Here is a 23,746-nt window from a genome sequence, read left to right on the forward strand (position 1 = left end):
TTCCCACCGAAGACGAAGAACCAACGGCGAGCAGCGCAATTCAAACAGAAAGACGGAGGAAGAGTGTGGGAAGTCGCTTCCTTCGCTCGCTCCGAAACGTGTACAACACTATGTGCTGTACATCAAATTGATGCGTGAAGACGGTTGAGGTGGCCGACCGACTCACTGCCGATGTTTATGTGCCTGCCTCCATGCCCTGATTTAGGAAGAGGGTCCAAGTACGTCCTCCTCGTCTATTGCCAACGTTCACCTGGAGGTCGCGGAAGAAGCAGCACGGAAGCGTCCTCCGTATACGTGCCGAGCCGAAGTGGTTTCCAGTCAACCGCTGCTATATAGGCATCACCGGCGCCACCACACGCTCTGCTTCCTTCAAGGACCCTCGCCTGCAACTCATTGCCTTCCTCATCCCTCCCCTAAACGCATAACATGGTCTTCGGTCTTACCGCCGTGGCCGCCATGGCCATCCTGGCAGCCGCCAACGGTGCTCAAGCTGCCCCGGCCGCTGCCAACCCGCTGTCGAACATCAAGCACATCGTCCTCTTTATGCAAGAAAACCGAGCATTTGATCATGTGAGTAGCAGGCACAGGTAGTACCTCAGTAAAGAAGTAGCTCAAAAGGGCGAGCACCAGTACTTTGGCACCATGGCTGGTGTCCGTGGCTTCAAAGACCCAAATGTCGTCATCAGCCAGAACACCAAAAAGGATGCCTTCCATCAGCAGGTTGACAGCACCGTCACCCCCAAGCCACCTGCGGGAGTGACGGAGCTGCAGCCCTGGTGGATCAACGCTGCGGGTGGTGACAGCCTCGACCGATACCAGTGCATGCTGGCTGGATCGAATGGCTGGCAACAGAACCACGCTGCCTGGAACAAGGGCAACATCGACCGATGGGCCCTCAACAACACTGGTGAGAAAGTTGACTTCATTGCACACTTCTCAACAAAGATCTAAATCTAGCTCTCATTTTTCAGGTTACTCGCTTGGCTACTATACCAGGAACGACCTGCCGTTCCACTACGCCTTGGCTGATGCTTTCACCATCGGTGATGCTTACCGTGAGCCATGACTACAAAATTGCATCTCTCTTCCTGTCCGATCTTTCTAATACCCTCTCAGATGAGTCTGTGATTGCTGCGACAAACCCTAACCGTGTCAGCTGGGGTAGTGGAACGAACGGAATCAGCCAGCACAAGGCTGGTTTGGGCGGCCCTGTTGTCGACAACAACGACTCGCCCGGCTGCGAAACATCCCCAGACGGATCTCAGTATAGCTGTTACCCCTTCAAGTGGAAGACCGTTCCCGAATACCTTCAAGGGGCCGGCATCTCTTTCTTTTCGTACCAGAACCAAGACAACTTTGGCGACAACCCCTTTGCCTACTTTGAGCAGTACCAGACTGCGCCCAAGAACTCTTCGCTCGTCACCAACGCCAACTCCTTCGCTGGTCTGCAGAAGTTCTACGATGATGCCAAGGCCGGGACATTGCCAGAGGTCTCTTACATTGTTGGTCCCACTGACCTCTCTGAGCACCCGCCATATGGACCCCTCGATGGAGCTTGGCTGCAACAGCAGGTTGTCAATGCTGTCCTGAACGGCAAGAATTACGATTCGACAGCATTGATCATCTCCTACGATGAGACAGGAGGATGGGGTGACCATGTCATGTCGCCTCACCCCCCAACCTCGGAGACTGACGAATACATGATCGACCCATTCAACCCCAGCCTTGGCAACCAACCCAATGGTCCCGGCTTCCGCCTTCCCTTCACCATCGTGTCGCCATGGACGCGCAGTGGAGGTGTCTTTACGGAGACTTCTGCTCACGAGTCGCAGATTCTTTTCCTTGAGCAGTGGGCTCAGGCCGTCGGCAAGCCTTTTACATCGAAAGAGATTACCTCGTGGAGGAGGAGCCAACTTTCGGACCTGACCCGCGCCTTTGACTTCTCCAAGTCCGACACTTCCAAGCCTACTCTGCCTACCATTCGCCAGGCTTCTCAGGATGCCAACGGACAGTACAATGGCGCCAGTGTATGCCAGAAGAAGTACGGCAACGTCCAGCCTACGATTCCGTACAGCAACACCCAGGCCGGCCCTACCGTCGAGAAAGGCTTCAAGCAGATCCGAGGCACGCCAACCGAGGGTCGATACCTGACTATCGAGTCGGACCAAGGCACAGCGCTGTCATACGACAGCAAGGCTACAAAGCTTGGTGTAAGCCAGGCTAAGTCCGACCACTCGGATCCTCTCACCCGCTTCGTCTTGCACGCAGCCAGCCCAGATGCCAACAACCAGGTCTTTACCCTGTCAACGGCGTCGAGCGACCCCATCAAGTACATCGCAAGCGATCTCTCGCTCACCGACGCCAGCAAGGCCGGCAAATTCAAGCTGCAAGACCAGGCGAACGGCAAGGGATACCTCATCACGGAGACTTCCTCCAACAAGCCCGTCAACATTCAAAAGGACAAGGCCAGCCTCAGTGCCACCCCCCCCAAGATCGAGATCTTTTCCGTTACCTTCTAAAATGATTGTTCTTGTCTCGTTGCGTTGCGAGACTACCGTGAATGATGATACATCTTTTGTCTGTGTTGTCGAGTCTCTCATCTCTTCAGATAGCTGGGTCTAACGACCACTCCCCTCACATGCTAACATTACGCCCTTACTGGGGACACTTTCCAGATTCGATAAGACAAGTTTAGACCCATAGTCTTTGAACAACAGATAATATGTATCTGCGGCCATAGAACCGTGAAAGCACCGCATCCCGTCCGATCTGCGAAGTTAAGCACGGTATCGCCTAGTCAGTACTGCGGTGGGGGACCACGCGGGAATCCTGGGTGCTGCAGTTCTTCTTTTGCTTTTCTTTTTGCCTCAAAATTCCGAGCAGACTTTTGTTGAAATATTTGATTGAGCAGCATGCAGCAAGATGCCCCGATGGCGAACAGCAAGGTGCATGTAAACGAGCAGCAGGCATGTAGCATCAAGCAGCACGTCCCAGCAAATAAGGAAGAGTGAAGCTTGAGGTTGCCTCCACTAATATTTCTATTTTCTCTTGCCTTCGCGTCCACACTATGGCGACCGACGCGCCGACGGCCTTGCCGTACGAGGCTCCGACGCAAGTGGTCATTTTGATCTTCCTTTCCTTCCTCATATTCGTCAATGCGGCTCGGAGACTGTTTGCCCGCATCGTTGGAGCAGGGTTGCTGGGTGAAGTAATCGTCGGAGCCATCTACGGGGCGCCACTCGCTTCCATTCTACCATCATCTGCACAGCATGCAATCTTAGCCTTTGGCTATCTCGGCCTCCTCCTTCTTGTCGTGGGCGGAGGGCTAGAGACCCGACTCGACATCCTTACGCAGCACCTGTTTGTTGTCTTTATGACTGCAGCCATTGGAGTCGGCCTCCCGATCGGCTTTAGTCTGGCCCTTCTTCCCTCCGCCTTTGGCTTCAACGTGCTTGAAGCCTTTGCGTGCGGTGCTGCGCTGGCCAGCACAAGCTTGGGGACTGTCTTCTCTGTCATCGGATCGATAAGCTCCGAGGAAGATCACAACAGCGCTTCAATCATCGACACACGAGCCGGCAGCACACTGATTGGGGCAGCGCTGATCGACGACATCGTCGGTCTCGTGCTTTCCAGCATCATTGTCAGCCTATCCTCGTCTACATCGCAGATTGCGCCCTGGAGTATCGCCAGACCCATCGTGTCCTCGACTGTGTTTCTCATCGTTGTCGCTCTCCTTTCCCGCTTCGTTGTCGGCCTGGCGCTGAGTGCACGACAAGGCAGGTTGGCGCACTCGATTCGGCAGGGTCTGGACCATATCAGGAACAAGCATCCGTCCTTCTGGACTCAGTATGGTCTGGAGTCGGCGACCATTGTGTTTGTCGTTGTTGTGGCTGGTTCGGCATCGGTCGCAAATTACATTGGCTCATCGAATCTCATTGGGGCATTCTCTGCCGGCGCATTCATGGCCACCAGTTGGACTATGTTCCAAAGGCAGCTCAACGCCGACGACACGAGCACTTATGGCGACAACGCATCGACGGCGGAGACTGGGATTACTCTCATCTCGCCGAATGCAACCTTTGGATTCTTGGAAAAGTCTTTCGGTCGGTACGTCCTCGTCCCCTTCTTCTTCGCTTCCATCGGCTTTGCGATACCCGTCAAGGAGATGTTTTCGGGCGAGATCGTCTGGAAGGGCTTCGTCTATTCAGGCTTGATGGGCCTTGCAAAGATGCTGGCGGGCTCTCCAATCCTGGTCGCAGAAGCTGTAGCGAGGCTCAAAAGGAGGCGGAATTTCAAGAAGACCGGACAATCGGTGCCAGGGGAAGAGGCAGGAGCAAAGGAGAACAGCCGTGTCGAGATGGCGGCAGCAAGCGAGGAAGAAAAGGCAGAAGCTGCGTGGCCGGCCGCTCTCTTTGTCGGCAGCGCTTTGGTGGCTCGAGGCGAGATCGGGTTCCTCATTGTCAACCTGGCCTATCAGGGAGGTTTACTTAGTAGTGAGGCCTTCCTCGTCGCTACCTGGGCTATCACGCTCAACACAATCGTCGGACCAGCTTGCGTGGGCATCCTCCTTCGAAGAAAGACGTTTGCCAATGCTGTTATTCATGGACCCTGGGGTACAGTCTAGACATTCGTGGGCATCTAATGTATATACATGTTCTCTTGAGGCTTCTCCATTGTATAGTACTGTAGATCTCATCACAATTTGTAATGTTGCTGCAGGAGCAACTTTGTCTCTCTTTGCTTGTCTGCTGCGGTGTCGTGATAATGTGCGCCGCCTTCATGCATGTGGCTGCTCTTCGTCTTTTGCATATCTAAGGCCTGAGTCTAGAGTGTGCCGTCGCCAACGCCATCATTATCGTACTCGCCATCATCCCACAATTTGTATCCTCCGTGTTCTAAGCGCCTCTTTGAATCGAGACATCTCTTTTCTCGCTCTTCGGCCTCCTGCCTGATGCTTTCGTTTCGTGCTTCCTCTCCGACTTCAGACTGAGTCTTCAACTCGTCGTCGAATCCCTGATGAATTGCACAGCTGGCAGGCGAACGGTAATCGCCTTCGGATTCCTCATCGTTGTCACTTTGATGCTCCCCGTCAAGAACACCCCTAATTACGTCTTGGACGCCCTCTTCGACGACCCCACACAACAAGTCTTTCCATTCGCTCTTCACCCCTTCCTCCTCGCTATGGTCAACCTCTGGCGACTTCTCATCGTCGCTGCTCTGAACGGTGCCGCGCTTTACGTTTCTTCGCTCCTTGGTGCGTCCTGCGCTTCTCTTGGCCTTGTTGAGCAGCTTGCGGCCCGTCCCGCTTCGCTCCTTCCTCCGGGACAATCTTGGGCGATTGGCCTTTTGGGTAGATTGCACCGTTGGACTCAAGGTACATATTCTTGACCTTGAAGATGAAGGTGCCAAGACAGATGATGAGGACGACGTCGTTTCGAGCCGCCCGAGGTTGGCATGTAGGTAAAGAGGCTGGGCCTGCTGAGGGACACTTGAGGTGAACGAGTGCTCATGAGTTCCTACGATAATCTCCTCTTTGCTCTTCCTCTTGCGCTTCCTCGGCGATGAGACGACCAAGTCCTGGGGAATGGTCCTGCTGACAGCAGACGGAATTTCGTCCATGCCACTGACGGAGACAGATGCATTTGGTGACGAAACATCCTCCTCTTTTTCTTCCTTCACTGTAAAGGAAGGATTTGGGGACCTTTTCGACATAGAGAGCGCATGGACATTCGCGACATCTTCCCGCCGATACTTCATTGCGTACAGGTTGATGGAAGGAAGGAGCAAGGAAAAGGCAGATACCGGAAAAGGGGAGAGATGGGAAAGAACGTGCAGCGATACCTTTGTGGCCCGAGAATTTTCAACGTCTACGTGCGACAGTACAGTGGCAAGGAAGCCCGCCAGCTGGCCAGTCACACAAAGGAAAGGGTAAGCGGGGGCCAATTCTGCCGAAGGGCTCAGTGTGAAGCCGCGTACCCGCGTGGAAAAAGGGCTCAGCGCCAGAGTGCGTGAAGGCAGTCGCGAACGTCTTCGACAAAGTCTGCAGGCTTCTCTAGGGCCGCAAAGTGGCCGCCTCCTTCGTGTGACCTGTACCAACGAAGATTGCAAGTGGCCGCAGCCCACGAGCGCGGGCTTGCGATGATCTGTCATGTAGATGTGTACTCATTCAGTAACGCTCAAGGAGCAGGTCGAGAAGGGCACACTCACCTCTTTCGGGAAGTTCGAGAAGCCTGTGGGTTGGTAGACGTAGTTCTGTCGCATGTCCGACACCCAACGGGGACCGCCCGGAGGACGGTTGCGGTAATTGTACAGCGAGCGAGGCATTGTATCGGTGCACCACCACAACGTGAGGCTCGCGGCAATGTCCGCATCGTCAGGGCTGTTATGCGGAAATCAGTCAATACACCCAGCGTGCACGAGGATAGGAATGGGCTCACTCTTCGTCGCTCCAAGAAAGGAACTTTTCACCGATCCAAGCAAGCAACGCAGACGGATCTGAGGCGCAGATGATGCCAATCGTCGAGGGCCGGGTGCCATGCATGATCGAATATGCTGAGCCCGTCGCGACGAACTCGTCAGCTCGTCGCACGCAATCTTGCTCTTCCTTGGTCAAGGGCGCCGGCGTGCCGATAAACCAATTTGCGAGCGAAAGGAAAGGCTTTGGCCACGACTGCAGGTATAAGCTGCGGGCTAGTGGACCGCGAGTAATTTCCTGCAGAGAGTCGACAAGGTAACGAAGGGGTCCGGGAAGCAAGAGGACGGGATCGAACCGGATGGGAATGAGGGAACGAAGGGGGCTGAGAATAAGTGGCAGGGTGAGACGGGGCGGAGGCGCTGGAATGGCGTTGAAGTGGGCCACTTTGACATGATCGGGGTACTTGACAGCGAGGTATCGAGCAACAGAAGAGCCCCAGTCGCCGCCCTGGACGGCATAATGCTGGTAGCCGAGGCGCATCATGAGCTTGTGAACAAGACGAGCTGAGCAGCCAGGCACAATCATCGATCAGTATCTTATATGCGAAGTGGACACACGCAGTTTCTCTCGCTCACCCTCATCGGGGACAGTGAAGTCACCATCCGGACCACTGTGTCTGCCCTTTCCCGTAGAGTCGACCTTGGGAGTGGAACTAAAAACGTAGCCGGCATGGGATGGGACGACGACGTGGAACGCGGGCGTATCAGGAGGCGCATCCTCTCCAGGATGGGCGAGAGGCTTGATGACGTTGAGGAACTCGTGGAAGCTCCCGGGCCAGCCGTGGAGGAGGACGATGGGGATCACCTTGCGTCGGTCCGATGTCGAGGAAGCCCTCTCGTGAATAAAGTGAAGTTCAATGTCCTCGATGCTGGTGACAAAGTGAGGAAACGTATCGAGGTGCTTCTCAAAGGCTTGCCACGTATCGTGGTCGGGCCCCGGCCTGCCCTGCTTGCCCTGCTCGCTGGGTGAGACAAAGTCTCGCCAGGCATGGAGCAGCTCGACAAAGCGTGAGTGCGTGAGTCCGAAACGATCCTTTGTTGACTCGAACTGCGCTACCTTTGCGCCGGCCGCCTCATGCTGGCAGGCCAGCTCCAGTCGCTTCCTCAGATCCTCGAGGCGCGAATCGTCGAGCCTCGGCTGAAACTTGCGGACGTTGGTTCCTGCCATGGTGTTTGTTCTGTGGGCAAGAAGAAGGAAACAGGAAGCGAGTAGGAAACTCAGCACGTCAGTAGCTCTTATACTCCACAGAGAAGGAAGCACGCCCCCCGTTGTCACTCTCTAGCGCATCGGACCTCGGACGTCCAGCTATTTCATGCGTCGCGCACGGACATCAGGCTTCCGACCTTCGGCCGAAGAAACCTCGAACTTGGGGAGCATTTTATATATATATATTCTTTGGTTCGGAAGAAGCTCATCATGCACCATGGCGCATTCAGAGACGAGCGACGACGACGGCGGGCTTGACCTCTTTGACGAGCCCGAGGGGTTTCGGCCAAAGACGCCGCCACCAACGACAGCATCCTACACGCTGCGGCTGTGCGGTGATGGGGAGGGGCAGCAAGCTGAAGAGCACGAGATCCAGCTGGACCTCGTCGGTTCGCATCCCTTGTGGGGGCATCACCTCTGGAATGCCGCGCCGACGCTGTCCGATTTTCTCGCTGGTTCAGACAGGGGCCACCACTGGTGCAAGGGAGCGCGGGTGCTCGAGCTTGGAGCCGCTGCGGGCCTGCCGAGCATAGTGGCGGCGAAGCTCGGCGCGAAGCGAGTCATTGCGACCGACTACCCCGATCCTGGCCTCATCACTAATCTCTCCACGAATCTGGCCCGGGGCAGCACTGAGGGCAGCGCAGGCTGTGCGAGCGCGCAGGGATACATCTGGGGCCACGATGCAGCGCCGCTGCTCTCCGAGCTCGAAGGAGAAAAGTTCGACCTGCTCATCCTCTCGGACCTCATCTTTAACCACCAGGCCCACCCAGCCCTCTTGCAAACAATGGACGCCTGCCTTGCCCCACCACGGTCTTCGTCTTCCGAAGAGAGGCACGGAGACAGGCCCTGCGCGCTCGTCTTCTTTAGTCACCATCGGCCGCACCTCGCCGACCGCGACATGGACTTCTTCACTCAGGCGGGGAATGCCGGCTGGCTGTGCGAGGAGGTGGGCCAGTGGAAGATGCCGGTAAGTCTCTTTGTCTCTCCTCTCCCCTTTCTTCGGCAATGGGTAGCTGACTTGCTGGTGGAAACAAGCCAATGTTCCCAAAGGACGCGGGAAGCGAAGAGGTCAGAGGGACAGTGCATGGCTGGAGAGTCTGGCGGTGATCAGTCATGAGGTAGATGAAAGCGATCACGTTGTCATTGCAATCCTTATCGTTCAGTGGGACGGGGACGAAAACAGAAGAGAGAGTGGTGAGAGGACACGGCTGGACTTGGTCTGAAAGTCGTGTGCGGCACCAACGTGGGGGAAAGAGACAAGTCATGAGGAATCATGGGGCGAGGGAAACACAAAAAGAGAACCGAGGGTATATCGACGCTTGATTTGGCTCAAGGGTACACCTTGTCGATCTGCAAAGGCAAAGGAAGAAAGTGAAGAGCAGTCAGCGGGATGAAATCAAAGACTCAAACATATGCAGTCAGAGCAGACTCACCTGCTCCTTGTACTTGTCGACAGCCTGCTTCCTCTGGATCTTTTGCGCAGCCGTGACGGGCAGGTCCTCGGGGACGAGAACGACAGTCTGGAGCTGCTCGAGGCTCTTGAGTCCGGCATTCTTGCCCACGGCGTTGAGCTCCTTGAGCATGGCGGTGGCCAGCTCCCGCTTTTCACACAGGTTCGACAGGTCGGCGCCAGATCCGGCACCGGGCAGCTTGCGGAAGGCCTCTTCGCGCGGGAAGACGAGAGCCATGGGCTGCTTGGCATCCGGGTCGGCATGGACGCAGATGTTTTGCACGTAGTCGCACGACTTGTACGTCGACTCGAGCTTCTCGATGGCAATGTACTCGCCCCCCGACAGCTTGACCAGGTTCTTCTTCCTGTCAATGATCGACAGTGTTCCGTCCTTGTTCCACTGGCCCACATCGCCAGACATGAACCAGCCGTCTTCGGAAAAGGCCTCGTTCGTCTCCTTCTCGCGCTTGAAGTAGCCCTTGCTGACTGCGGGGCCGCGGATCCAGATCTCACCCTGGTTGTTGGCAGCACGGTAGCCGGCATCGGGCACGTCTACGAGCTTGACCTCAACGGCGGGCACGGGGACACCGACACAGGACGATTGCAGGAAGTCGGGGATGAGAATGGCGCACATGCCCACCGTCTCGGTCAGGCCGTAGCCCTGGAGGACGTCGACGAGAGCCGTCTGGAGGAACTCCTGCGTCTCCTTGCTAAGCGCAGCACCACCGCTCAGCGTGAGCCTAAGGCGACCTCCCGTCTGGGCACGGACCTTGCTGAAGACGACGGCATCGGCGGCGTTGGAGAGGAGCGGCACCTTGTTCTGCTTGAGCGTGTAACCGGCCTTGAATGCCATCCTGGCCACTGTGGGACCCGAGTTGACCTTCTGGTTGATTCCCTTTCGGATCGTCTCCCAGACGGCGGGCACGCCCACCATGATACTGGGCTTGAACGTCGGCAGGTCGCCCTCGCAGTTCTTTGTGCTGTTCGAGGTGAGCGTCTTGACGCTTCCGTAGCCCATCGTAACGCCGACGTAGGTCAGGGCGCATTCGACGATGAACTCAAGAATGTGGGCAAGGGGCAGGTAGGCAAGGAATGTGTCGCTAGGCTTGAGGTAGGGGCCGAGCAGCTTTTCGACAGCACCCACAGCGGCGATGAGGTTCGAGTGGGTGAGGATGACACCCTTGGGTGCACCGGTGGAGCCCGAGGTGTACATGATGCAGGCCACGTCGTCGGGCTTGGGCGGGTTCCTTTCGGCCGTGTTCTCCTTGCCCTGCTTCCTGACCTCGTCAAAGTGCACGACCTTGAAGCCCTCGCGATCGCCAGCGTTCTTCTTGAGCTTCTCGAGCTGCTCGGGCTTGGCCTCGCCGTCGTAGACGACCGTCTTGACCGTCTTTGTCTCGCCAATGACGTTGGCCAAGACATCGAGCAGGTGGGCATTGGTGAAGATGCCGACAACGTCCGGCTCGTTGAGGGAGTGCTGCAGGCCCTCTTCTCCCAGCGTGTCGTAGGCTGTGCAGAATGGAATGTTCTGCGCGAAGCAGGAGTGGGCCATGATCTGCCAGTTGAGACTGTCGTCGCCTTGCTCAGCTTTACGTTCAAACAATCAGCCAGCTAGCCAGACCAGACTCACCAGGTAGAAGCGTAGATGTTGAAGCGTGTGTCGTGGCTCAGACCCAGGTTGGTCAGCCCACTCGAGACGTCCTGGACGTAACCGTCGAATTCGGTGTAGGTGAGGTACTGTCGTGGGGACACGCGAAAAGTGAGCAAGGAGAGGAGCCATAGTAATCAAAGAGAGAGGGAAAGAAATGCGCACCTTGTACTCGCTCAGCTCGTAGTACTGCCACTTCTTGGTCTCTGTGAGGTGACAATGAAGGGGGCTGTCAGTCGCATAGCCAAGCGGGGAAGCAAAGCTTGCAGCAGAGCGCATAGCGAACTCACCCTTGACCTCCTTTCCCTCGACCGTCTTTGTGATCTCCTTCTCCTCGGTGTGAATCTTGATCGTGTCACGGTAGCCCATGACGGGCTTGTTGGTGAACTTCTTGACAGCAAACTGCAAGACGTCTGCCATCGTCTTGATGCCGCCCTCGGAAGGCCGCTCGATGAGGGCGTCTGGCGAGCAAAAGGCGCGTCGCACGCGGCCGTGGCCCTCCTGCGTCGGCTTGTCGCCCACCTCGACCGAGGCGTACTTTGGCTTTCCAGGATAGTGGTCTGGCATTGTGTCTGACAGAAAAGAGAGAGGATAGAAGGGGAAAGAAAAGCTTGAAAAGAGGTCAAGCGGTGGTGAGAGGAAGGTAAAAGGAAGATCAAAGATCGAGCGTAAGAGGCGTGGGGACGAGAATCAAGCTGCAATGTAGGCAGGCTATGACGACGATGGAGAAAATTGGAAAGTGGATTGGTTCCCCCGGGTCGGCTCGCGCGCAGCTTTTCACAATTGCTTAGTGGGCTCCACTTTTTTTTTGGTTTTATTTTGTCTCGCCAGCGAGGGCACCTCGACAGTCTGGTCTCAGCTCAGGAAACAGAGATCCAGCCATTGGCCTGCTCCAGTCCGCGTGGGGTTGGGCTCCAAGATCGGTGCCAGTCAAGAAATTAGAGCACAGCTGTATGTTGTGCTTTGGTAGCTAGTGTAGTCACCTGTAGTACTAGTAGTAGTAGTGCAATCGTCGGAAGCCACTGATCTGCATGTCCTGCCAAGTACTCCCGAGCTCCTGGAGCAGTAGTCACGGTCTCAGACCCTGACTCGGTCTGGTTGTCAGCTCCTCAAAAGTCAATCAACTCCGCCAACAAGATAACAGTTATAGTTGGGAAAAAAGCAGCCTGCAAATCATAGCACGGTTGCGGTGTGCGGCAACCTGCTCGCTTGTCAACAGCGAGCTCAACCTTGGTTCCTTGTTTGATGTTTGAAAAGGACCTCACTCTGGCCACTGGCCGGCCTTGCGCTCGGTCGCCGAGTCTTTCACCGAAAGCTATGCATAGCCTCGCTTTCAGCAACGCTTACCTGGCCTGTCCATGCCTCGTACTATGGCACTCGAAGCTCGAGGGTTCTGGCAACCATGTCGCCATCAAAATTGCAGCATAAGGAGATTCAGCTCACTTTCTAATGCAGCCTGCTGTGGGCGCTCTAAGGAAGTGAGTGATTGATCAGACAAGTGGTCAGTGCACATGCGTGTGTCGCGAATGTAGACCTGGATTGGAACATGACGTCGCAAGGAGGCAGGCAATAAATAGAGCCAAAAATAAGAAAAATGGGAAAAGAAAGCACGCAAAGGCCACGCGACCTTAGCCTCCATAGAAGGTGTGGATATTGCCGACGGGAGTGACGCTGCCTATCTGGAGGCCCCCCCCCCTTCCTCACCACCTGCGCCGCTCGTCCCAATTGCCCGCAGCCTTGGTCACGATCTCTCGGTCCCCTCTTCTTTTATCTTTGTCCTCTGAAGCTGCAAGCGAATCGCAAATGTCCAAGACGTCGCCAGTGACGATCCGCCGGGCGGGGCCCAACGACGGGGTGCCGTCGCGTGACGAGCTCAGCGCAACGCCCGGCGGGCAGAACCTCTTTGGCACCACGCCTGGCGGCTCCCGAATCGTCTACTCGCGAGAGCAGCTCCTCTCGCTGGCGTCGAGCCCGCTCTCGCAGACGCCGCCACGCCACCTGCCACTGAGTGCAATTCCAGCCGAGATTTCGCGATCGCCCGAGAAGTCGCAGGTGAGCGTCAATGGAGGCGGCGTCGGCGGAGGTGGAGGAGGAGGAGGAGGAGGACTTGGAAGAGGAGGAGGCGCCGGACTCGCCTCGTACACCAACGGCGGACAATCGGGCGTGGGTGCCAATGGGCCTGGCTTCGGGGGCGCAGGCTCGCTTGGCCGCTCGCCCGAAAAGGCAAGCCTCCGTGGGCTGGCAGCGGGCAACCGTGCATTTGGAGCGACGCCTGGCGCGGCGACGGCGACATTCGAGCACGCTGGTGCGTCTCGCAGCCCGGGAACGGCCTTCAACTTTTCAAAGGGACCCGTTAGCCCTTCGTCGGCGGGACAGCAGCCGGGCAGCTTCCGGGAAAAGCTGGCCATGCAGTCGAGTCCCACCAAGGCCTCGGTCGAGGGCGTCGACGGCGATCGCCGGGTGCAGCCTCAGACGGCCGAGTCGGGTCCGGGACCAGCGTCGGGCAGCCTTGCGGGAGGGGCCCACACCGGCGACGAGCAATTCGACATGGAGATGTAGGCAGGGGTGGTGCGGCACGAGAAACGCTAGGCCGATGGGGAAGCGAAAGGAAGGAGTAAGAATCAAGAAGAGAAGAACAAGTGGGAGGGAGAGGGTTAGAAAGGTTGGGGGGCACAAGACACACCAACGAATGCATCACGCAAACAAGCAAGAGCAAGGGCAAAGGGCAGCAGTAGCGTGCTTGCTTCCTCTGTAGCATCAGATTTCTCAACTTTCATCAACTTCATGAATACACCATAGTCTAACGAGCAGCAGTAGTAGTAATCCCCGTTGATCGCTGGCGGTCCACAGGTGGCAGTTCGAGGTATCTGGCGCGTTTGGTGAATGATGGCTCGAGCAGGAGCATCGCGTCTGCCTCCCGTTGTATTTTTCGGTTACTCCCTCTTCCTTCTAGCTCGCAGCTCGTCCTAGGCCGCCTCCGAATAGTTGCAGAAGACGAGGAAGATGGCTCACCCACAGCCCGTTTCGCCATGAGCTCAATTGGACCAAGGCTCTTCTTCCTTCCTGCTGCGTGCCGGAAGAGGCCGTCGAGGACCTGCTCGAGACGCTGTGCCCCCAGGTTCCCAGGCCTTTCGCCGTAGATGTCTAGCAGCCGTTCCCTGACTCTGGCAGTAACCACCGTTGGTATACCGTGGTCGCCATCCTCCAAATAGTGGAGGACATCTGTCCAGTCTGCAGGATCCTCTTGACTGTCGTGGCCTCTCCCGTCGGCTAGCCAGTCGAGAATTGCCGTCGTCTTGTCCAAGGCAAGGGCGACCGTGGGCATCGCAATCGCGGCGTCTGGCGGCTCGTCGCTCGTCCTCGTTCTCCTTATTGCGCGCTCCATGATGCCCACGATCTCGTCCCCAAACGTCCACGGCGGCACGTCACACTTTGACGGATGTACCGGCCAGCGAAAAGCAGCCGAGCGATGCCGAATCGATTCGCTTTTCGCAGCCCGTCTGCAGATTGTCGCCTTGATGCGCCTCCAGTCCTGCTCTTCCTCTGTCCCGCGCTCTCCTTCCTCATGCTCCTCCACTTCATTCTCTAGACTGCTCCTGCTCCTCTTTCGTCTCTTCTCCTCCTTTCTCTTTTGTTGTGCCTCTCTCTCAGCAATGATGCACGCAGACCAGAACCTGACCGCGAGCCGTTCGAGGTAAGCGCGCTGAGCGAGGCGCGCTGCCAGGTCCGATGCCTCTTGCTCCTGCATTTCCTTGACGAGTTTCTTGTACTCTTTGAGCTCCTTTGCCCGCGATGCGCGTGAAGAATTCGTTGGCGGCAGCGTCGGTGAATCGCTGCGTCTCGATGTGGGTGACGGGGCATCGGCCAGGTCCTCGTCGGTCGACGAGGTAGAGCTCGGCGGCGAGGGCCGCGACGGCCCCGCTTCGGGCTGCGACGCACCCGGCGCTGGGCTTGGCGAGGGCGAGGGCGAGGGCGTGGGCGAAAAGGTAATTGTGGTGCCTCGCGAGGAAGGCGGCGCCCGCGCCCACCTCGCTGCGTCCATGGGTGTAGAGGTTCTCACCTCCTCCTGGGGTGTGTAGTACGGCGTTAATTTGGGAGAGCTGGATAGATGGAAATCCGTCAAGCCATAAAAATAATCCGATTCGGGCTAAAAATGTGCGCCCAAACTGCGCGCTCCTCGAGCCAAAATGCCGCACAGTAACTCGAGAGGGCTTTGCTCACAAAAGGCAAGGACACTCAGAAGCCTTGAGTCGACGTCCGGCCAGCTTGATGTTTCGGGATCCTCCAATCCAAAATAGCGGCCTTGAGACCTACGGGAAAGAAGACGCAGAATTGTGTGACTCTGCGATCGGGATTAGCGCACTTTCTCTCTGTCTCCGTTCATATGCGACGCATCATCAGTACTAGTAGCATAAAGGTGATCCTCGAGCCCTCAGGGCAATTGTCCTTGTGGCCTGATTTAGAGGTGGTCCGCGCCACAGACGGCAAATATGGCAGAAGCGAATGAGCGAGACGCGCTCGGACCGCACCTACGGCGCCAAGCACTTCTGCTTGCCACTTCCTCAGCGATCATCAAGCTTGCTCATATGCGCGCCGCACCGCATTGCTTCCCCTTTTGCATCCAGCGCAAGACGGAAGAGGGGGCCCTCTCTCATTATAGAAGAGAAGGAACGTAGCAAGTTATAGGAGCAAGCAGTTGCTCCGCGCTGCTCTGTGTCAGGCTCATGCGCCGCGTTTCTGGTCGCGCTTCCGTTGGAGTTGCGTTGCCGCTTGCCAATGGACCGCCCGCCACGCCTACTCACGGCCCTGTGTCGGAGTCAAGTCGGGGCCGCAAATCAATTGGGGACTGTCCCTGGTTTTGAGCCCATCACTTGCCTCTCCTTTGTTGTTGTTATTGTTCAAGAGCCTCACGTTCCCCTCTCCGCTCTCTCTCTCGTTCCTCCAAAATTTCCCCCTTCTCCAACGCCGACGGTCAACCCTCAACCCTTTCCCCACTTTTACATCGATCCCTCCCACGCCCATTGTCACGCCAAGCAAACAACGCAAGGTGTCTCTCTACGCCCAATCTCCACTGTCTCTGGCGTTGGCGCGCCTTTTTCTTCCTCGAAACGACCACCTGGACGAGAGGGCGTACAGCACTCTGGCACGCGTCCATCGAGGGGTCCATCCATCGGGTCACTACACCAACGATTCCCATTCTCTCTCTTTAGCCACATGTCCTCGTCCTCTCCTCTCGAGCCACCCTTGGCCGATTGAGTCGGCCTACACTCCTTCGATACTGTCCTCTTTCTCGACAATATGCGTGCGCACAACTTTCTCGCAATTGTGGTGCTAGGTACCACGACGGTCCTCTGTGTTCCCCGTCCTCTCCTCTCGACCTCTTCTTCCTCTTTGTCATCCGAGCTCCTTCCACGCAACAGCTACGTCCACCCCGCCTCTCTAAAGGCAAAGAAGCACGAGAAACAACAAGTGGCCACTGTGATCACCTGGTACGATGGCGAATCGCTCAAGGAGCCGGCTTGTGGGGTCAAAGAGCCCAAAGACAGCGACAACATTGCTGCCGTGCCTGAAAGCTGGGGGTTGGGCTGGTGTGGAAAGGATATTGCTTTGCAAAAGGGGGAAAAGAGCGTCGTCGTCCGTGTCGTCGATTTATGCGGGTCCTGTGAGCAGTTTCGCGCCTCGATATTCTTCTCGGAGCGTGATGGGATGAACTGACAACTTTGGATCCCATAGGTAAAAATGAGTCCCACTTCGATCTGAGCAAGGGTGCGTTCAAGCAGCTGGCCGATCTCAACGAGGGCGAGCTCCATGATGTCACTTGGAGCGTCAATGAAGCGAGCAGTACAACTGTTACGACAAAGCTGAAGACGCATGGTCACCAAAAACGCCATCGTCGCCGCCTCGACAGCAACGTCATCCACATCAGCTGAAACGATAGAAGGCTCTGTCAGCTATAGAAGTTGTCGCGGTGCACCACCGCCATCGCTTCTTTCAAGCATCACTTTTACCGCTTTCCGCACCCCACACACCTTTGGCGGCGACCCAACTTTCTCCCACAGGTTTTCTCTCTCTCTTAAGCTTCCTCTTCCTAGCCCCCCTACCTATCAGCATCATGTTGAGATACCTTACACCTCCACCACCTTCTACAACTGTCCGGGCGGCAACCAGTATATCTCAACGGAGCTGTCTATCTCGAGGAGACTGGTCTCCCCCTTGCCATCTGTACACGTTGTTACCTTCCTTCCTCAACCACCCCTTCCCCCTTTACCCCACTCTCTTCCCACCACCTCGTTCTACGACGCTCTCGCGCACAGGCATGCAGAGACAATATCATCATTTGGAGTCTACATGATGAAAGGCCGATGGAATCATGAATGAGAAAAGGCAACTTGATGACCACCACTGGCAGGAGCCGAAGAAGGTAGAGCGAGCCTAACCATCGTCGAGGCTGCGCTTGCCGCCGAGGAAGGCGCAACGCGAGCGTGCAGGACAAGCCGGGCCGAGATCTCGCCGCAGGCCACAAAGCACGCCACGACGATGAGAATGATGATGATCCATGTGCTGTCGGGGGTACTCCTTAGCTTTGGACAAGCCATATACTCAAAAGAAATCGAGGAAATTGGCACTCACATCTGGTTCATCGACTGCGATCCCAAGTGGTCATGGATGACCTCGAGCAGATCGTTGCCCACGGCCAGGCGCTCGTTGAGGTTCTCGACGCGCTGGTCGATTTCGAGGTACTCTCGGATGGCATCGTACAGCGCCTTGAGGCTTGCCTCGCTCCAGAACAGCTCTGGCGTGTCGAGGACGTTGGAGGTGAGGTTCACGTCGACGCGGAGCTTGAAGAGGCGGCCCGTGAGCCGGAGGGCCTCGCGCCGCTTGAGCTTGAGCTCGCCGGATGAGGCCAGCTCCTTGGGAATGTGGCTCGTGAGCTCGAGCGTCCGCTGCATCGACTCCTCGAAGACGGACAGCTTGGTGCTCTGGGCAATGGCGTGGGCCAGGCTCAGCTTGAGCAGATGGTTGGAGGCTCGGAAGGTGAAAAAGTCGTTGAAGATTCTCGGCGCCGGCACGGTGGGATCGTAGCAGAAGTGGAAGGCCTCTGTCTCCTCGTCGTCGGCAGCGTGCAGGGGAGCGCCTCCGCGGACGCACCCAGACGAGAGAACATCGTTGATGATGCTCCGCTCCTCCTGCAACGAGAGGTTGTACATGACCAGCACGCCATAAGGAAGGATGATGAGCTCGGCCGTCTGGAGTGCCTCGAGAATCGACTGTGAGGTGGCCATGTTTGGACTTGTGTCGTGATTGTGCGAAGCCTTGTTCGGCATCCTCCTCGACTTGCGCACGATTCGCCTTCTTCTCTTCGAGGACCGCTCTCCCTCGGCGCCACCGGACCCATCCGATCGACGCTGCTGTTGACTCTGTTCGGAATCGCCCCAGTTCTTGGACTCGTTTGATCGCGATTGGCCCACGTTGTTGTCCTGCTCCCAGCGTGACGAAGTCACAAGTGTCGGGCTAGCCTCTTGGGAGGTGATTCCATGCGGTAGTGGAAGGTCCATCTGTTCGCCCTGCTCCTGGAGGTGCTGCTGATGCTGGAGATCCATGGCGCCAGCCACATCTGCTGACATGATTCCTTCTCCTTGCTTCATAGCCGCCGGCGAAGAAGAATTCGACGAGGACGAGGACGAAGCCTTAGCATCGAGACCATGGCTGGGGGGCGACGAAGCTTCAAAGTCGCTAATATTTTCACGCAGGTGCCTTTCCAACTCATCGTCGAGGGAACGCTGCGGCTTGAGCGCCCTTGGCGTGGCAAGGCCGCTTTCTTCACCCTCGACGTCCGAGACTTTTGTCAGTCGCTCGTCGAGCTGACTGTCGGCACTGCTGCTGCTGCTGTATCGTCGCTGCAGCAGCTCCCTGTCCGTCTCAATGTCGAGCTCCGTCTCGCTCGCCTCGCTCGCCTCTGCTCGAGAGTCACGTCTCTTGCTGCTGCCGCCATCCTCCCTCTCCGTCTCGCCCTCTGTCTCTGTGACCTCGCCACCATCTTTTCGCTCACCCGACTTATCTCCGCCACCGCCCGACGATGCCCCACCGTTGCCACCCTGGCTCTTTCCGTTCTCGCCGTCTCCCTCGCCCTCGCCGCCCTTGATATAGCCCTGGTCGTCGATGTGCTCCTCGTCGTCCTCCTTCTTCGCCGCAAAGTAGCTACCCACGTACCCGCTCTCCTCTCTCTCTACAATCTCACGCTCTCTCCTCGACTCGTGGCCTGGTCCGCCACCGCCCATCGGCTCTGGTGCGCTTCTGACTTCTGCGCGACCAAAGCCAGGCAGAAGCGGCTTGAAGTAGACGACGTAGGCGCACTCGTCGTACAGCCTTGGCCGCACGCCGTGCTCCCTCCTCAGAAAGCCGATGAGCGTAGGAATGTGAATTGACGGTGCAATGGCGTAGGCCGTCAGGCGGGGTAGAGGTGTGTGCATCCTCGCTGATGGGGCCAGCCTTTCAAACGTATGGTAGGCAGGTCCAGTCGACTTGGGCACGCGGGGTGGCGCCCGAGCATGCGCAGGCCCACGCACCGCAGGTAGCCCCGTCGCCCGCGGCGATGGTAAACCGTGTCGAGCCTTTTCTTCATCGTCGCGGAACTTGACGCGGTAGCCCTCGGTGCCCTGCTGCTGCTGGAAGCCAGACGTGGGGGCCATGGCCGACTTCTTCTTCGTTGGTTCGGCCTTCTTCTGTTGCAGACGAGCTGCCTCCTTCCTCTGTCTTCTCTGCTCTCGCTCTTCGTCATCGAGCGCTTGGTCGGCCTCCTCGTCATCAGCAGCCTCGGCCTCTTCGGCGTCCGTTTCCTCTTCTTCTTCCTCTTCTTCCTCATCATCATCGTCGTCATCATCGTCTTCCTCTTCTTCCTCCTCGTCGGGCAAAGGCGCCAACTGGCTCTCGCTCGGCAGGACAATGTGTTTGCCAGACGTCTTGCTCGTCCGGATCGGCTTCTCGGCTCGAACAGGCAGCGAATACCTGGTCGTCCTCGCCGGCGTGCCCTTGTACCTGTTTCCGGCACCCGCCCCCTTCGCAGCCGCCACCGTCGACGAAGAAGATGAAGAGGCCGAAGAGGAACCTGCAGTCTTTTGCGAAGCGACAGACGAGGCAGCCGAAGAGCCACCTCCGGGCGTCGTCGCACCCCCACTCGCTCCAGGCGGACGCTTGATGAGGCTCGCCTTGAGCGTAGCGGGGACCCTCGACCTGACTTGATTAGCCAGAGCGACTTGCTGGCGGAGCGAGGCCGCGTGATCTCTTTGCTGCTGCTGCTGTTGTTGTTGTTGTTGTTGTTGTTGCAAGTGCTGCTGCTGTTGCTGCCGTTGTAATTGTTGCTGCTGCTGCGTTGCCTGCTCAGGCGTGGCAGCAGCAAGCCTATTCCCACCCATTCCCGGCATGATGATGCCCGCTCTTAACTCCTCGAGCTGTCGCGCCGCATCGCCCGGCCCATCCACAAGATCGTCGACATCATCATCGTCGTCGTCGTCATCGTCAACATCGTCTTCACCGTGGTAGGACTGCACGCGGCGCAAAGACGATCTGCCCACGTTGGAGCCGGCAGATGCGGACCTCCCCCCAACTCCACCGCTGTACGAGCGGTTCTCTGAGCGTCGGTTGCGGCGGATTGACGAGGCAGTCGTGCTGAGGCCCGGCAGGGGCGTCGTGGTTCGTCGATTGATGGGCGGGTGCGACACATCAGCCGCTGTAGCCGGCGTCAAAGGCACAGACGTCGTCGGCACCGCAGGCTTCGGCTGTGGGCCAGTCTGTGTACCACCACCACCGCCGCCGCCGCCGCCGGGGGGCTTTGCGCCTTTGCTGTTGAGCGACGAATCGCCCGATGACATTTCGCCGAAAAGTCGAAGCAAAGTTCTCGACGACTCAAGGTGGAGAGCGAAAGACGGGACAGGAGAGAGAAGGAGACGTGCTTCAAATCTTCGCGCGCCATGTGGAGTCCACTCCTCCCCCCGACCCCTGTTTCACTTACGGTGCCCGTGGTCTCGTAAAGAATGATGGTGAACCAGATTCATTGTTCAATAAGGCAAGCATCTTAAGATCGAGCATCGTAAGGTACTACACTACTACACTACTCTGCCTGCCTTCGATGCTAGGGAGCCATAGACCAGATCGCTCTCGACGGACCTATTGTGCCCGACGTTTCGTCTGCCGAAGGTGTTGCCGAGATCGTCGCTGTAATCCAAGATCGTCAATGTGGTCCCGTCACCCGCTGTGGATTGCCCGTCCTTCAACGTCACGCTTGCTTCTGCCTTTTGCTCCGTGGCCAGCCGGTAATACGATGGCTCCAAGGTCGCATTCTCGTGGAACTGCTGCGTGACGTTGTAGGCGTGGTTGATGGTAGCATTGATGACATCCTTCGTCTGGTACAGAGAGATCTTGATGGGAAAGTCAAAGCCGTATTGAAGATACAAATCCTTTCCATGAAACGACTGGTGGGATCCCTTTGCCTCTTGATCTGTCGTCGAGGAAGGTCCTTGCTGCGTTGTGATGCTGTAGAAGTCGGCGCTTTGGGACCAGCTAACGGCGATGTCCTCCTCTGAGCTTCCCGTCTTGAGCTCCGCTTCGATCGAGAGTCGCCGAGGCGAATCTAGTCGGACTTCTGCCCGGAGTGTGCCATCTTCAGACACGTTACCTTTGACGTAACCTGCGGTCGAGAAGTTGCCGGCCGTGGGCGCATTGTAGGACGTGATGCGTCCTGTCGTTCGCGTGTCGGACTTGTCGAGAAAGACTTGAACATTTCCGCTGACAAACCAGGAGGCATCAATTTCTTGGCTCTCTTCTGCGCTGACAACCTTGAGCTGAATCTCGTGCTCGGCATCGTCGGTGAGTTGGCCGAGGAAAGGCGTGATATCGACGAGGTAGGTGGGCTGATCAAATGCACCGAATGCCACCGAGGGACGCCAGAGCAGAGGGTTGATGCCACCGGTGAAGACGACTGGAAATGGCATAGCGAATCCTGCGAGGCGACCGTCTATCAGGACTTGAATCTCTCTGTAGGGCCCGCGTGGGTAGAACAGAGATGCCGCGTCGCCGCCAACCTGATTGTAGATCTTGTCGGGTATGTTGCTATACCAGAATTCGTCGGTCGCTGTTCCACTCGCATAGATCTCGACCAGTGCGCTTCTCGCATTTGGAGGAAAGCGAAGCTTGGTGATACCATCGTCGGCCGGTGTCGTGCCGTCGCCCCCCAGAGCGAAGAAGGAGTTGTCAGTCTGGTTCTGCTTCGACAGGGGCAGCACGATCGCGCTGGCCTCGGAAAGCTTCCGGCGGGGCGAAGGGATATCGGCGACGTAAGCAGTAAAAGAGACCGTCATTGCCAGAGATCCGGTGTAGACATCGTTGACGATGTTTGGGAAGTCAAAGACCAAGTTGCGGTCCTTGCGGAACACGTCATAATAGCGGTTCATCTGGTAGGAAATGAGCTTTCAGCGATGCTGTCCGACGGTAGAACGAGTTAAAGCCCTCACCTCCTTGGAAAACTTCCACTGGGTGATGTTCGTGCTTGGCTCTGGATTGTCCGTACGGAGCACCTCGATGCCGTCGAGCTGGATGGAGCCTGCAACACAAGCGCGTCAGAGCGGAACCCAGGCAACCGAGAGCCCAGACACGAGCTTGACTCACCAAGACGATCGAATTGTCGGCCGCTTACGCTGCCTTCGACGGTAAGCTCGATGAATTGCCACTCTGTAGGATCCTTGCACACAGGATCGTCGAGTAGGCTGGGCGAGTACTTTCCGATGTAGGGATGGCCGTAGCTGTGTGTCAAAGAGGGTAATCGATGATGAGTCTTGTCTCCCACACAGGGCAACCACACGGTCCTCACCTGTTGACAAAGGTGTGCTCGAGGAGCTTCACTGTGCAACTTCGAAAGCCCTCCTTTTCTGGTAATACCCGAGTTGGGACATTGATCTCATAGTTGATCTTTGGTGGAGCTTCTTCCTTTTCTGACGGCATAGCGGCGAGCTTTCCAGTTCCGAGATGTGACTTGTGTTGCTGCTGCTCGGCGCTCGGCGAGGGGGCCTGAAAGGCACAGAGCAGGCCAGCTAGCGAGTATCTCGAGGGATGATCAAGGAAAAGGCTTGCCCGGCTCAGTGGTTCGCAATCTCCTCCCCTGCATTTATTTAAGGGCTCTTGAAGTACCAGTTGTTGGCTCAGTGAGCTCAGTTCGGAAATGCGACCGGCTGTTGCAGCTAAAGGGACCAAAGCGATCAAGTGAATGGCGAGGAGAAGCGGATGCATGCTCTCAAGGTCTTGCAAAGCGAATCGAGTCGGTCCTATGAGCGGTGAAAGAATGGGGCGCGCAAACGATTGACGAGACGGGGTAAAGATGTGCTAAGCCAGGATGATGTATGATCGAGAGAGAGAAAGTCCTTGATGCGCAGCAAAGGGGAGGAGAGGAAGAGGAGGAGGAATGTGCCCTCCCCTTCAATTGTCCTTTCAATTTGCGGTCGGCGGCGAGCAGGCGACAAAGAGGTCCGCGCAGATGCGGCGTTCGGTAGATGGTCGTGCGACGTTGAAGAGAAGCGCCGCCGCTACGCCCTACAAGCCCTCTTTCTCAGAAGATTCTTTTCATATCCCCCTTCCTGATCTGCCGTACGTCCGGGTGGTCAGGTTTTTGCCAATAAAAGGACTCTGTTGAGCCATGTCCGTGCATCGTTAGATTAGGAGATTAGCCTGGTTCTGAGCCGAGTCCCGAACACGGCATGCGCGCGCGCTCTTGCTTCACCTGGAATAATGGCGTCTGCCAACCTCGAGAGCGCAGACAAGCAAAGTACGAGTTGGTTTGACGGCGCGCGCACAAGGAAAAATACCTGAAGCGGGACGGGAAAGCGAGATGAGCAGTAAGGAGACCTCCGCAAAGATGAGCAGGTGAGTAGGAGCGCAGCAGTTGGTTGTAGGAGTTTTGAGGAACGGGTTCGGGCGCCCA

At 57.0% G+C, this 23,746-nt stretch overlaps 12 protein-coding genes across 12 annotated transcripts; 6 read left to right on the top strand and 6 right to left on the bottom strand.

The window, feature by feature from the left end:
- Positions 1-13: 13 nt before the first annotated feature.
- FA10DRAFT_256139 (putative phospholipase C) lies at positions 14-2,582 on the top strand. The gene is made up of 4 exons (XM_025519796.1): positions 14-570; positions 631-907; positions 972-1,055; positions 1,117-2,582. The coding sequence occupies exons 1-4, from the start codon at positions 427-429 to the stop codon at positions 2,517-2,519; spliced, it is 1,908 nt and encodes a 635-aa protein (XP_025374780.1). The 5' UTR covers positions 14-426; the 3' UTR covers positions 2,520-2,582.
- A 506-nt stretch (positions 2,583-3,088) lies between these two features.
- Positions 3,089-4,573, top strand: FA10DRAFT_216769 (Sodium/hydrogen exchanger; the record flags this gene model as incomplete). The annotated part of the gene is made up of 1 exon (XM_025518506.1): positions 3,089-4,573. A coding segment is annotated over one exon (1,485 nt), but the record flags the coding sequence as incomplete, so codon positions are not given.
- A 251-nt stretch (positions 4,574-4,824) lies between these two features.
- Positions 4,825-5,757, bottom strand: FA10DRAFT_289005 (hypothetical protein; the record flags this gene model as incomplete). The annotated part of the gene is made up of 1 exon (XM_025524250.1): positions 4,825-5,757. The coding sequence occupies one exon, from the start codon at positions 5,755-5,757 to the stop codon at positions 4,825-4,827; it is 933 nt and encodes a 310-aa protein (XP_025374782.1).
- Positions 5,717-7,655, bottom strand: FA10DRAFT_269537 (alpha/beta-hydrolase). The gene is made up of 4 exons (XM_025522795.1): positions 7,051-7,655; positions 6,438-6,978; positions 6,208-6,379; positions 5,717-6,143 (listed from the first exon to the last, which is right to left on the bottom strand). The coding sequence occupies exons 1-4, from the start codon at positions 7,640-7,642 to the stop codon at positions 5,994-5,996; spliced, it is 1,455 nt and encodes a 484-aa protein (XP_025374783.1). The 5' UTR covers positions 7,643-7,655; the 3' UTR covers positions 5,717-5,993.
- Positions 7,656-7,898: 243 nt separating this feature from the next.
- On the top strand, positions 7,899-8,788 carry FA10DRAFT_256144 (nicotinamide N-methyltransferase; the record flags this gene model as incomplete). The annotated part of the gene is made up of 3 exons (XM_025519797.1): positions 7,899-8,491; positions 8,525-8,648; positions 8,717-8,788. 3 exons carry the CDS (start codon positions 7,899-7,901, stop codon positions 8,786-8,788), a joined length of 789 nt encoding a protein of 262 aa, XP_025374784.1.
- A 311-nt stretch (positions 8,789-9,099) lies between these two features.
- Positions 9,100-11,346, bottom strand: FA10DRAFT_234281 (acetyl-CoA synthetase-like protein; the record flags this gene model as incomplete). Its single annotated transcript, XM_025518975.1, has 4 exons — positions 9,100-10,699; positions 10,762-10,868; positions 10,945-10,985; positions 11,070-11,346. The coding sequence occupies 4 exons, from the start codon at positions 11,344-11,346 to the stop codon at positions 9,100-9,102; spliced, it is 2,025 nt and encodes a 674-aa protein (XP_025374785.1).
- Positions 11,347-12,388: 1,042 nt separating this feature from the next.
- FA10DRAFT_269541 (hypothetical protein) lies at positions 12,389-13,588 on the top strand. Its single transcript, XM_025522796.1, has one exon. It carries the CDS (start codon positions 12,583-12,585, stop codon positions 13,336-13,338), a length of 756 nt encoding a protein of 251 aa, XP_025374786.1. The 5' UTR covers positions 12,389-12,582; the 3' UTR covers positions 13,339-13,588.
- On the bottom strand, positions 13,429-15,138 carry FA10DRAFT_269542 (hypothetical protein). The gene has a single exon (XM_025522797.1). It carries the CDS (start codon positions 14,819-14,821, stop codon positions 13,580-13,582), a length of 1,242 nt encoding a protein of 413 aa, XP_025374787.1. The 5' UTR covers positions 14,822-15,138; the 3' UTR covers positions 13,429-13,579.
- A 77-nt stretch (positions 15,139-15,215) lies between these two features.
- FA10DRAFT_189389 (hypothetical protein) lies at positions 15,216-16,154 on the top strand. Its single transcript, XM_025518359.1, has one exon. The coding sequence runs from the start codon at positions 15,556-15,558 to the stop codon at positions 16,033-16,035; it is 480 nt and encodes a 159-aa protein (XP_025374788.1). The 5' UTR covers positions 15,216-15,555; the 3' UTR covers positions 16,036-16,154.
- FA10DRAFT_289011 (hypothetical protein) lies at positions 16,078-16,709 on the top strand (the record flags this gene model as incomplete). The annotated part of the gene is made up of 2 exons (XM_025524251.1): positions 16,078-16,441; positions 16,513-16,709. 2 exons carry the CDS (start codon positions 16,078-16,080, stop codon positions 16,707-16,709), a joined length of 561 nt encoding a protein of 186 aa, XP_025374789.1.
- Positions 16,710-17,400: 691 nt separating this feature from the next.
- FA10DRAFT_269544 (DUF155-domain-containing protein) lies at positions 17,401-20,691 on the bottom strand. The gene has a single exon (XM_025522798.1). The coding sequence runs from the start codon at positions 20,646-20,648 to the stop codon at positions 17,406-17,408; it is 3,243 nt and encodes a 1,080-aa protein (XP_025374790.1). The 5' UTR covers positions 20,649-20,691; the 3' UTR covers positions 17,401-17,405.
- A 566-nt stretch (positions 20,692-21,257) lies between these two features.
- On the bottom strand, positions 21,258-22,737 carry FA10DRAFT_216948 (hypothetical protein; the record flags this gene model as incomplete). The annotated part of the gene is made up of 4 exons (XM_025518509.1): positions 21,258-22,226; positions 22,287-22,375; positions 22,441-22,574; positions 22,643-22,737. Coding segments are annotated over 4 exons (1,287 nt in total), but the record flags the coding sequence as incomplete, so codon positions are not given.
- Between the last annotated feature and the right edge of the window lie 1,009 nt (positions 22,738-23,746).

The sequence above is a fragment of the Acaromyces ingoldii genome (genome assembly GCF_003144295.1).
Source record: "Acaromyces ingoldii strain MCA 4198 unplaced genomic scaffold FA10scaffold_7, whole genome shotgun sequence".
NCBI lineage: Eukaryota > Fungi > Basidiomycota > Exobasidiomycetes > Exobasidiales > Cryptobasidiaceae > Acaromyces > Acaromyces ingoldii.

Excerpts from the sequence above, each read along its gene's own strand:
- FA10DRAFT_256139 (XM_025519796.1), top strand. The coding sequence starts at position 427 with ATGGTCTTCGGTCTTACCGCCGTGGCCGCCATGGCCATCCTGGCAGCC. Across the intron at positions 571-630 it reads AAAACCGAGCATTTGATCAT|TACTTTGGCACCATGGCTGG; the intron begins GTGAGTAGCAGG and ends GGCGAGCACCAG. Across the intron at positions 1,056-1,116 it reads CACCATCGGTGATGCTTACC|ATGAGTCTGTGATTGCTGCG; the intron begins GTGAGCCATGAC and ends ATACCCTCTCAG.
- FA10DRAFT_269537 (XM_025522795.1), bottom strand. The coding sequence starts at position 7,642 with ATGGCAGGAACCAACGTCCGCAAGTTTCAGCCGAGGCTCGACGATTCG. Across the intron at positions 6,380-6,437 it reads CTTTCTTGGAGCGACGAAGA|CCCTGACGATGCGGACATTG; the intron begins GTGAGCCCATTC and ends TCCGCATAACAG. Across the intron at positions 6,144-6,207 it reads TCTCGAACTTCCCGAAAGAG|ATCATCGCAAGCCCGCGCTC; the intron begins GTGAGTGTGCCC and ends TCTACATGACAG.
- FA10DRAFT_269541 (XM_025522796.1), top strand. The coding sequence starts at position 12,583 with ATGTCCAAGACGTCGCCAGTGACGATCCGCCGGGCGGGGCCCAACGAC.
- FA10DRAFT_269542 (XM_025522797.1), bottom strand. The coding sequence starts at position 14,821 with ATGGACGCAGCGAGGTGGGCGCGGGCGCCGCCTTCCTCGCGAGGCACC.
- FA10DRAFT_189389 (XM_025518359.1), top strand. The coding sequence starts at position 15,556 with ATGGACCGCCCGCCACGCCTACTCACGGCCCTGTGTCGGAGTCAAGTC.
- FA10DRAFT_269544 (XM_025522798.1), bottom strand. The coding sequence starts at position 20,648 with ATGTCATCGGGCGATTCGTCGCTCAACAGCAAAGGCGCAAAGCCCCCC.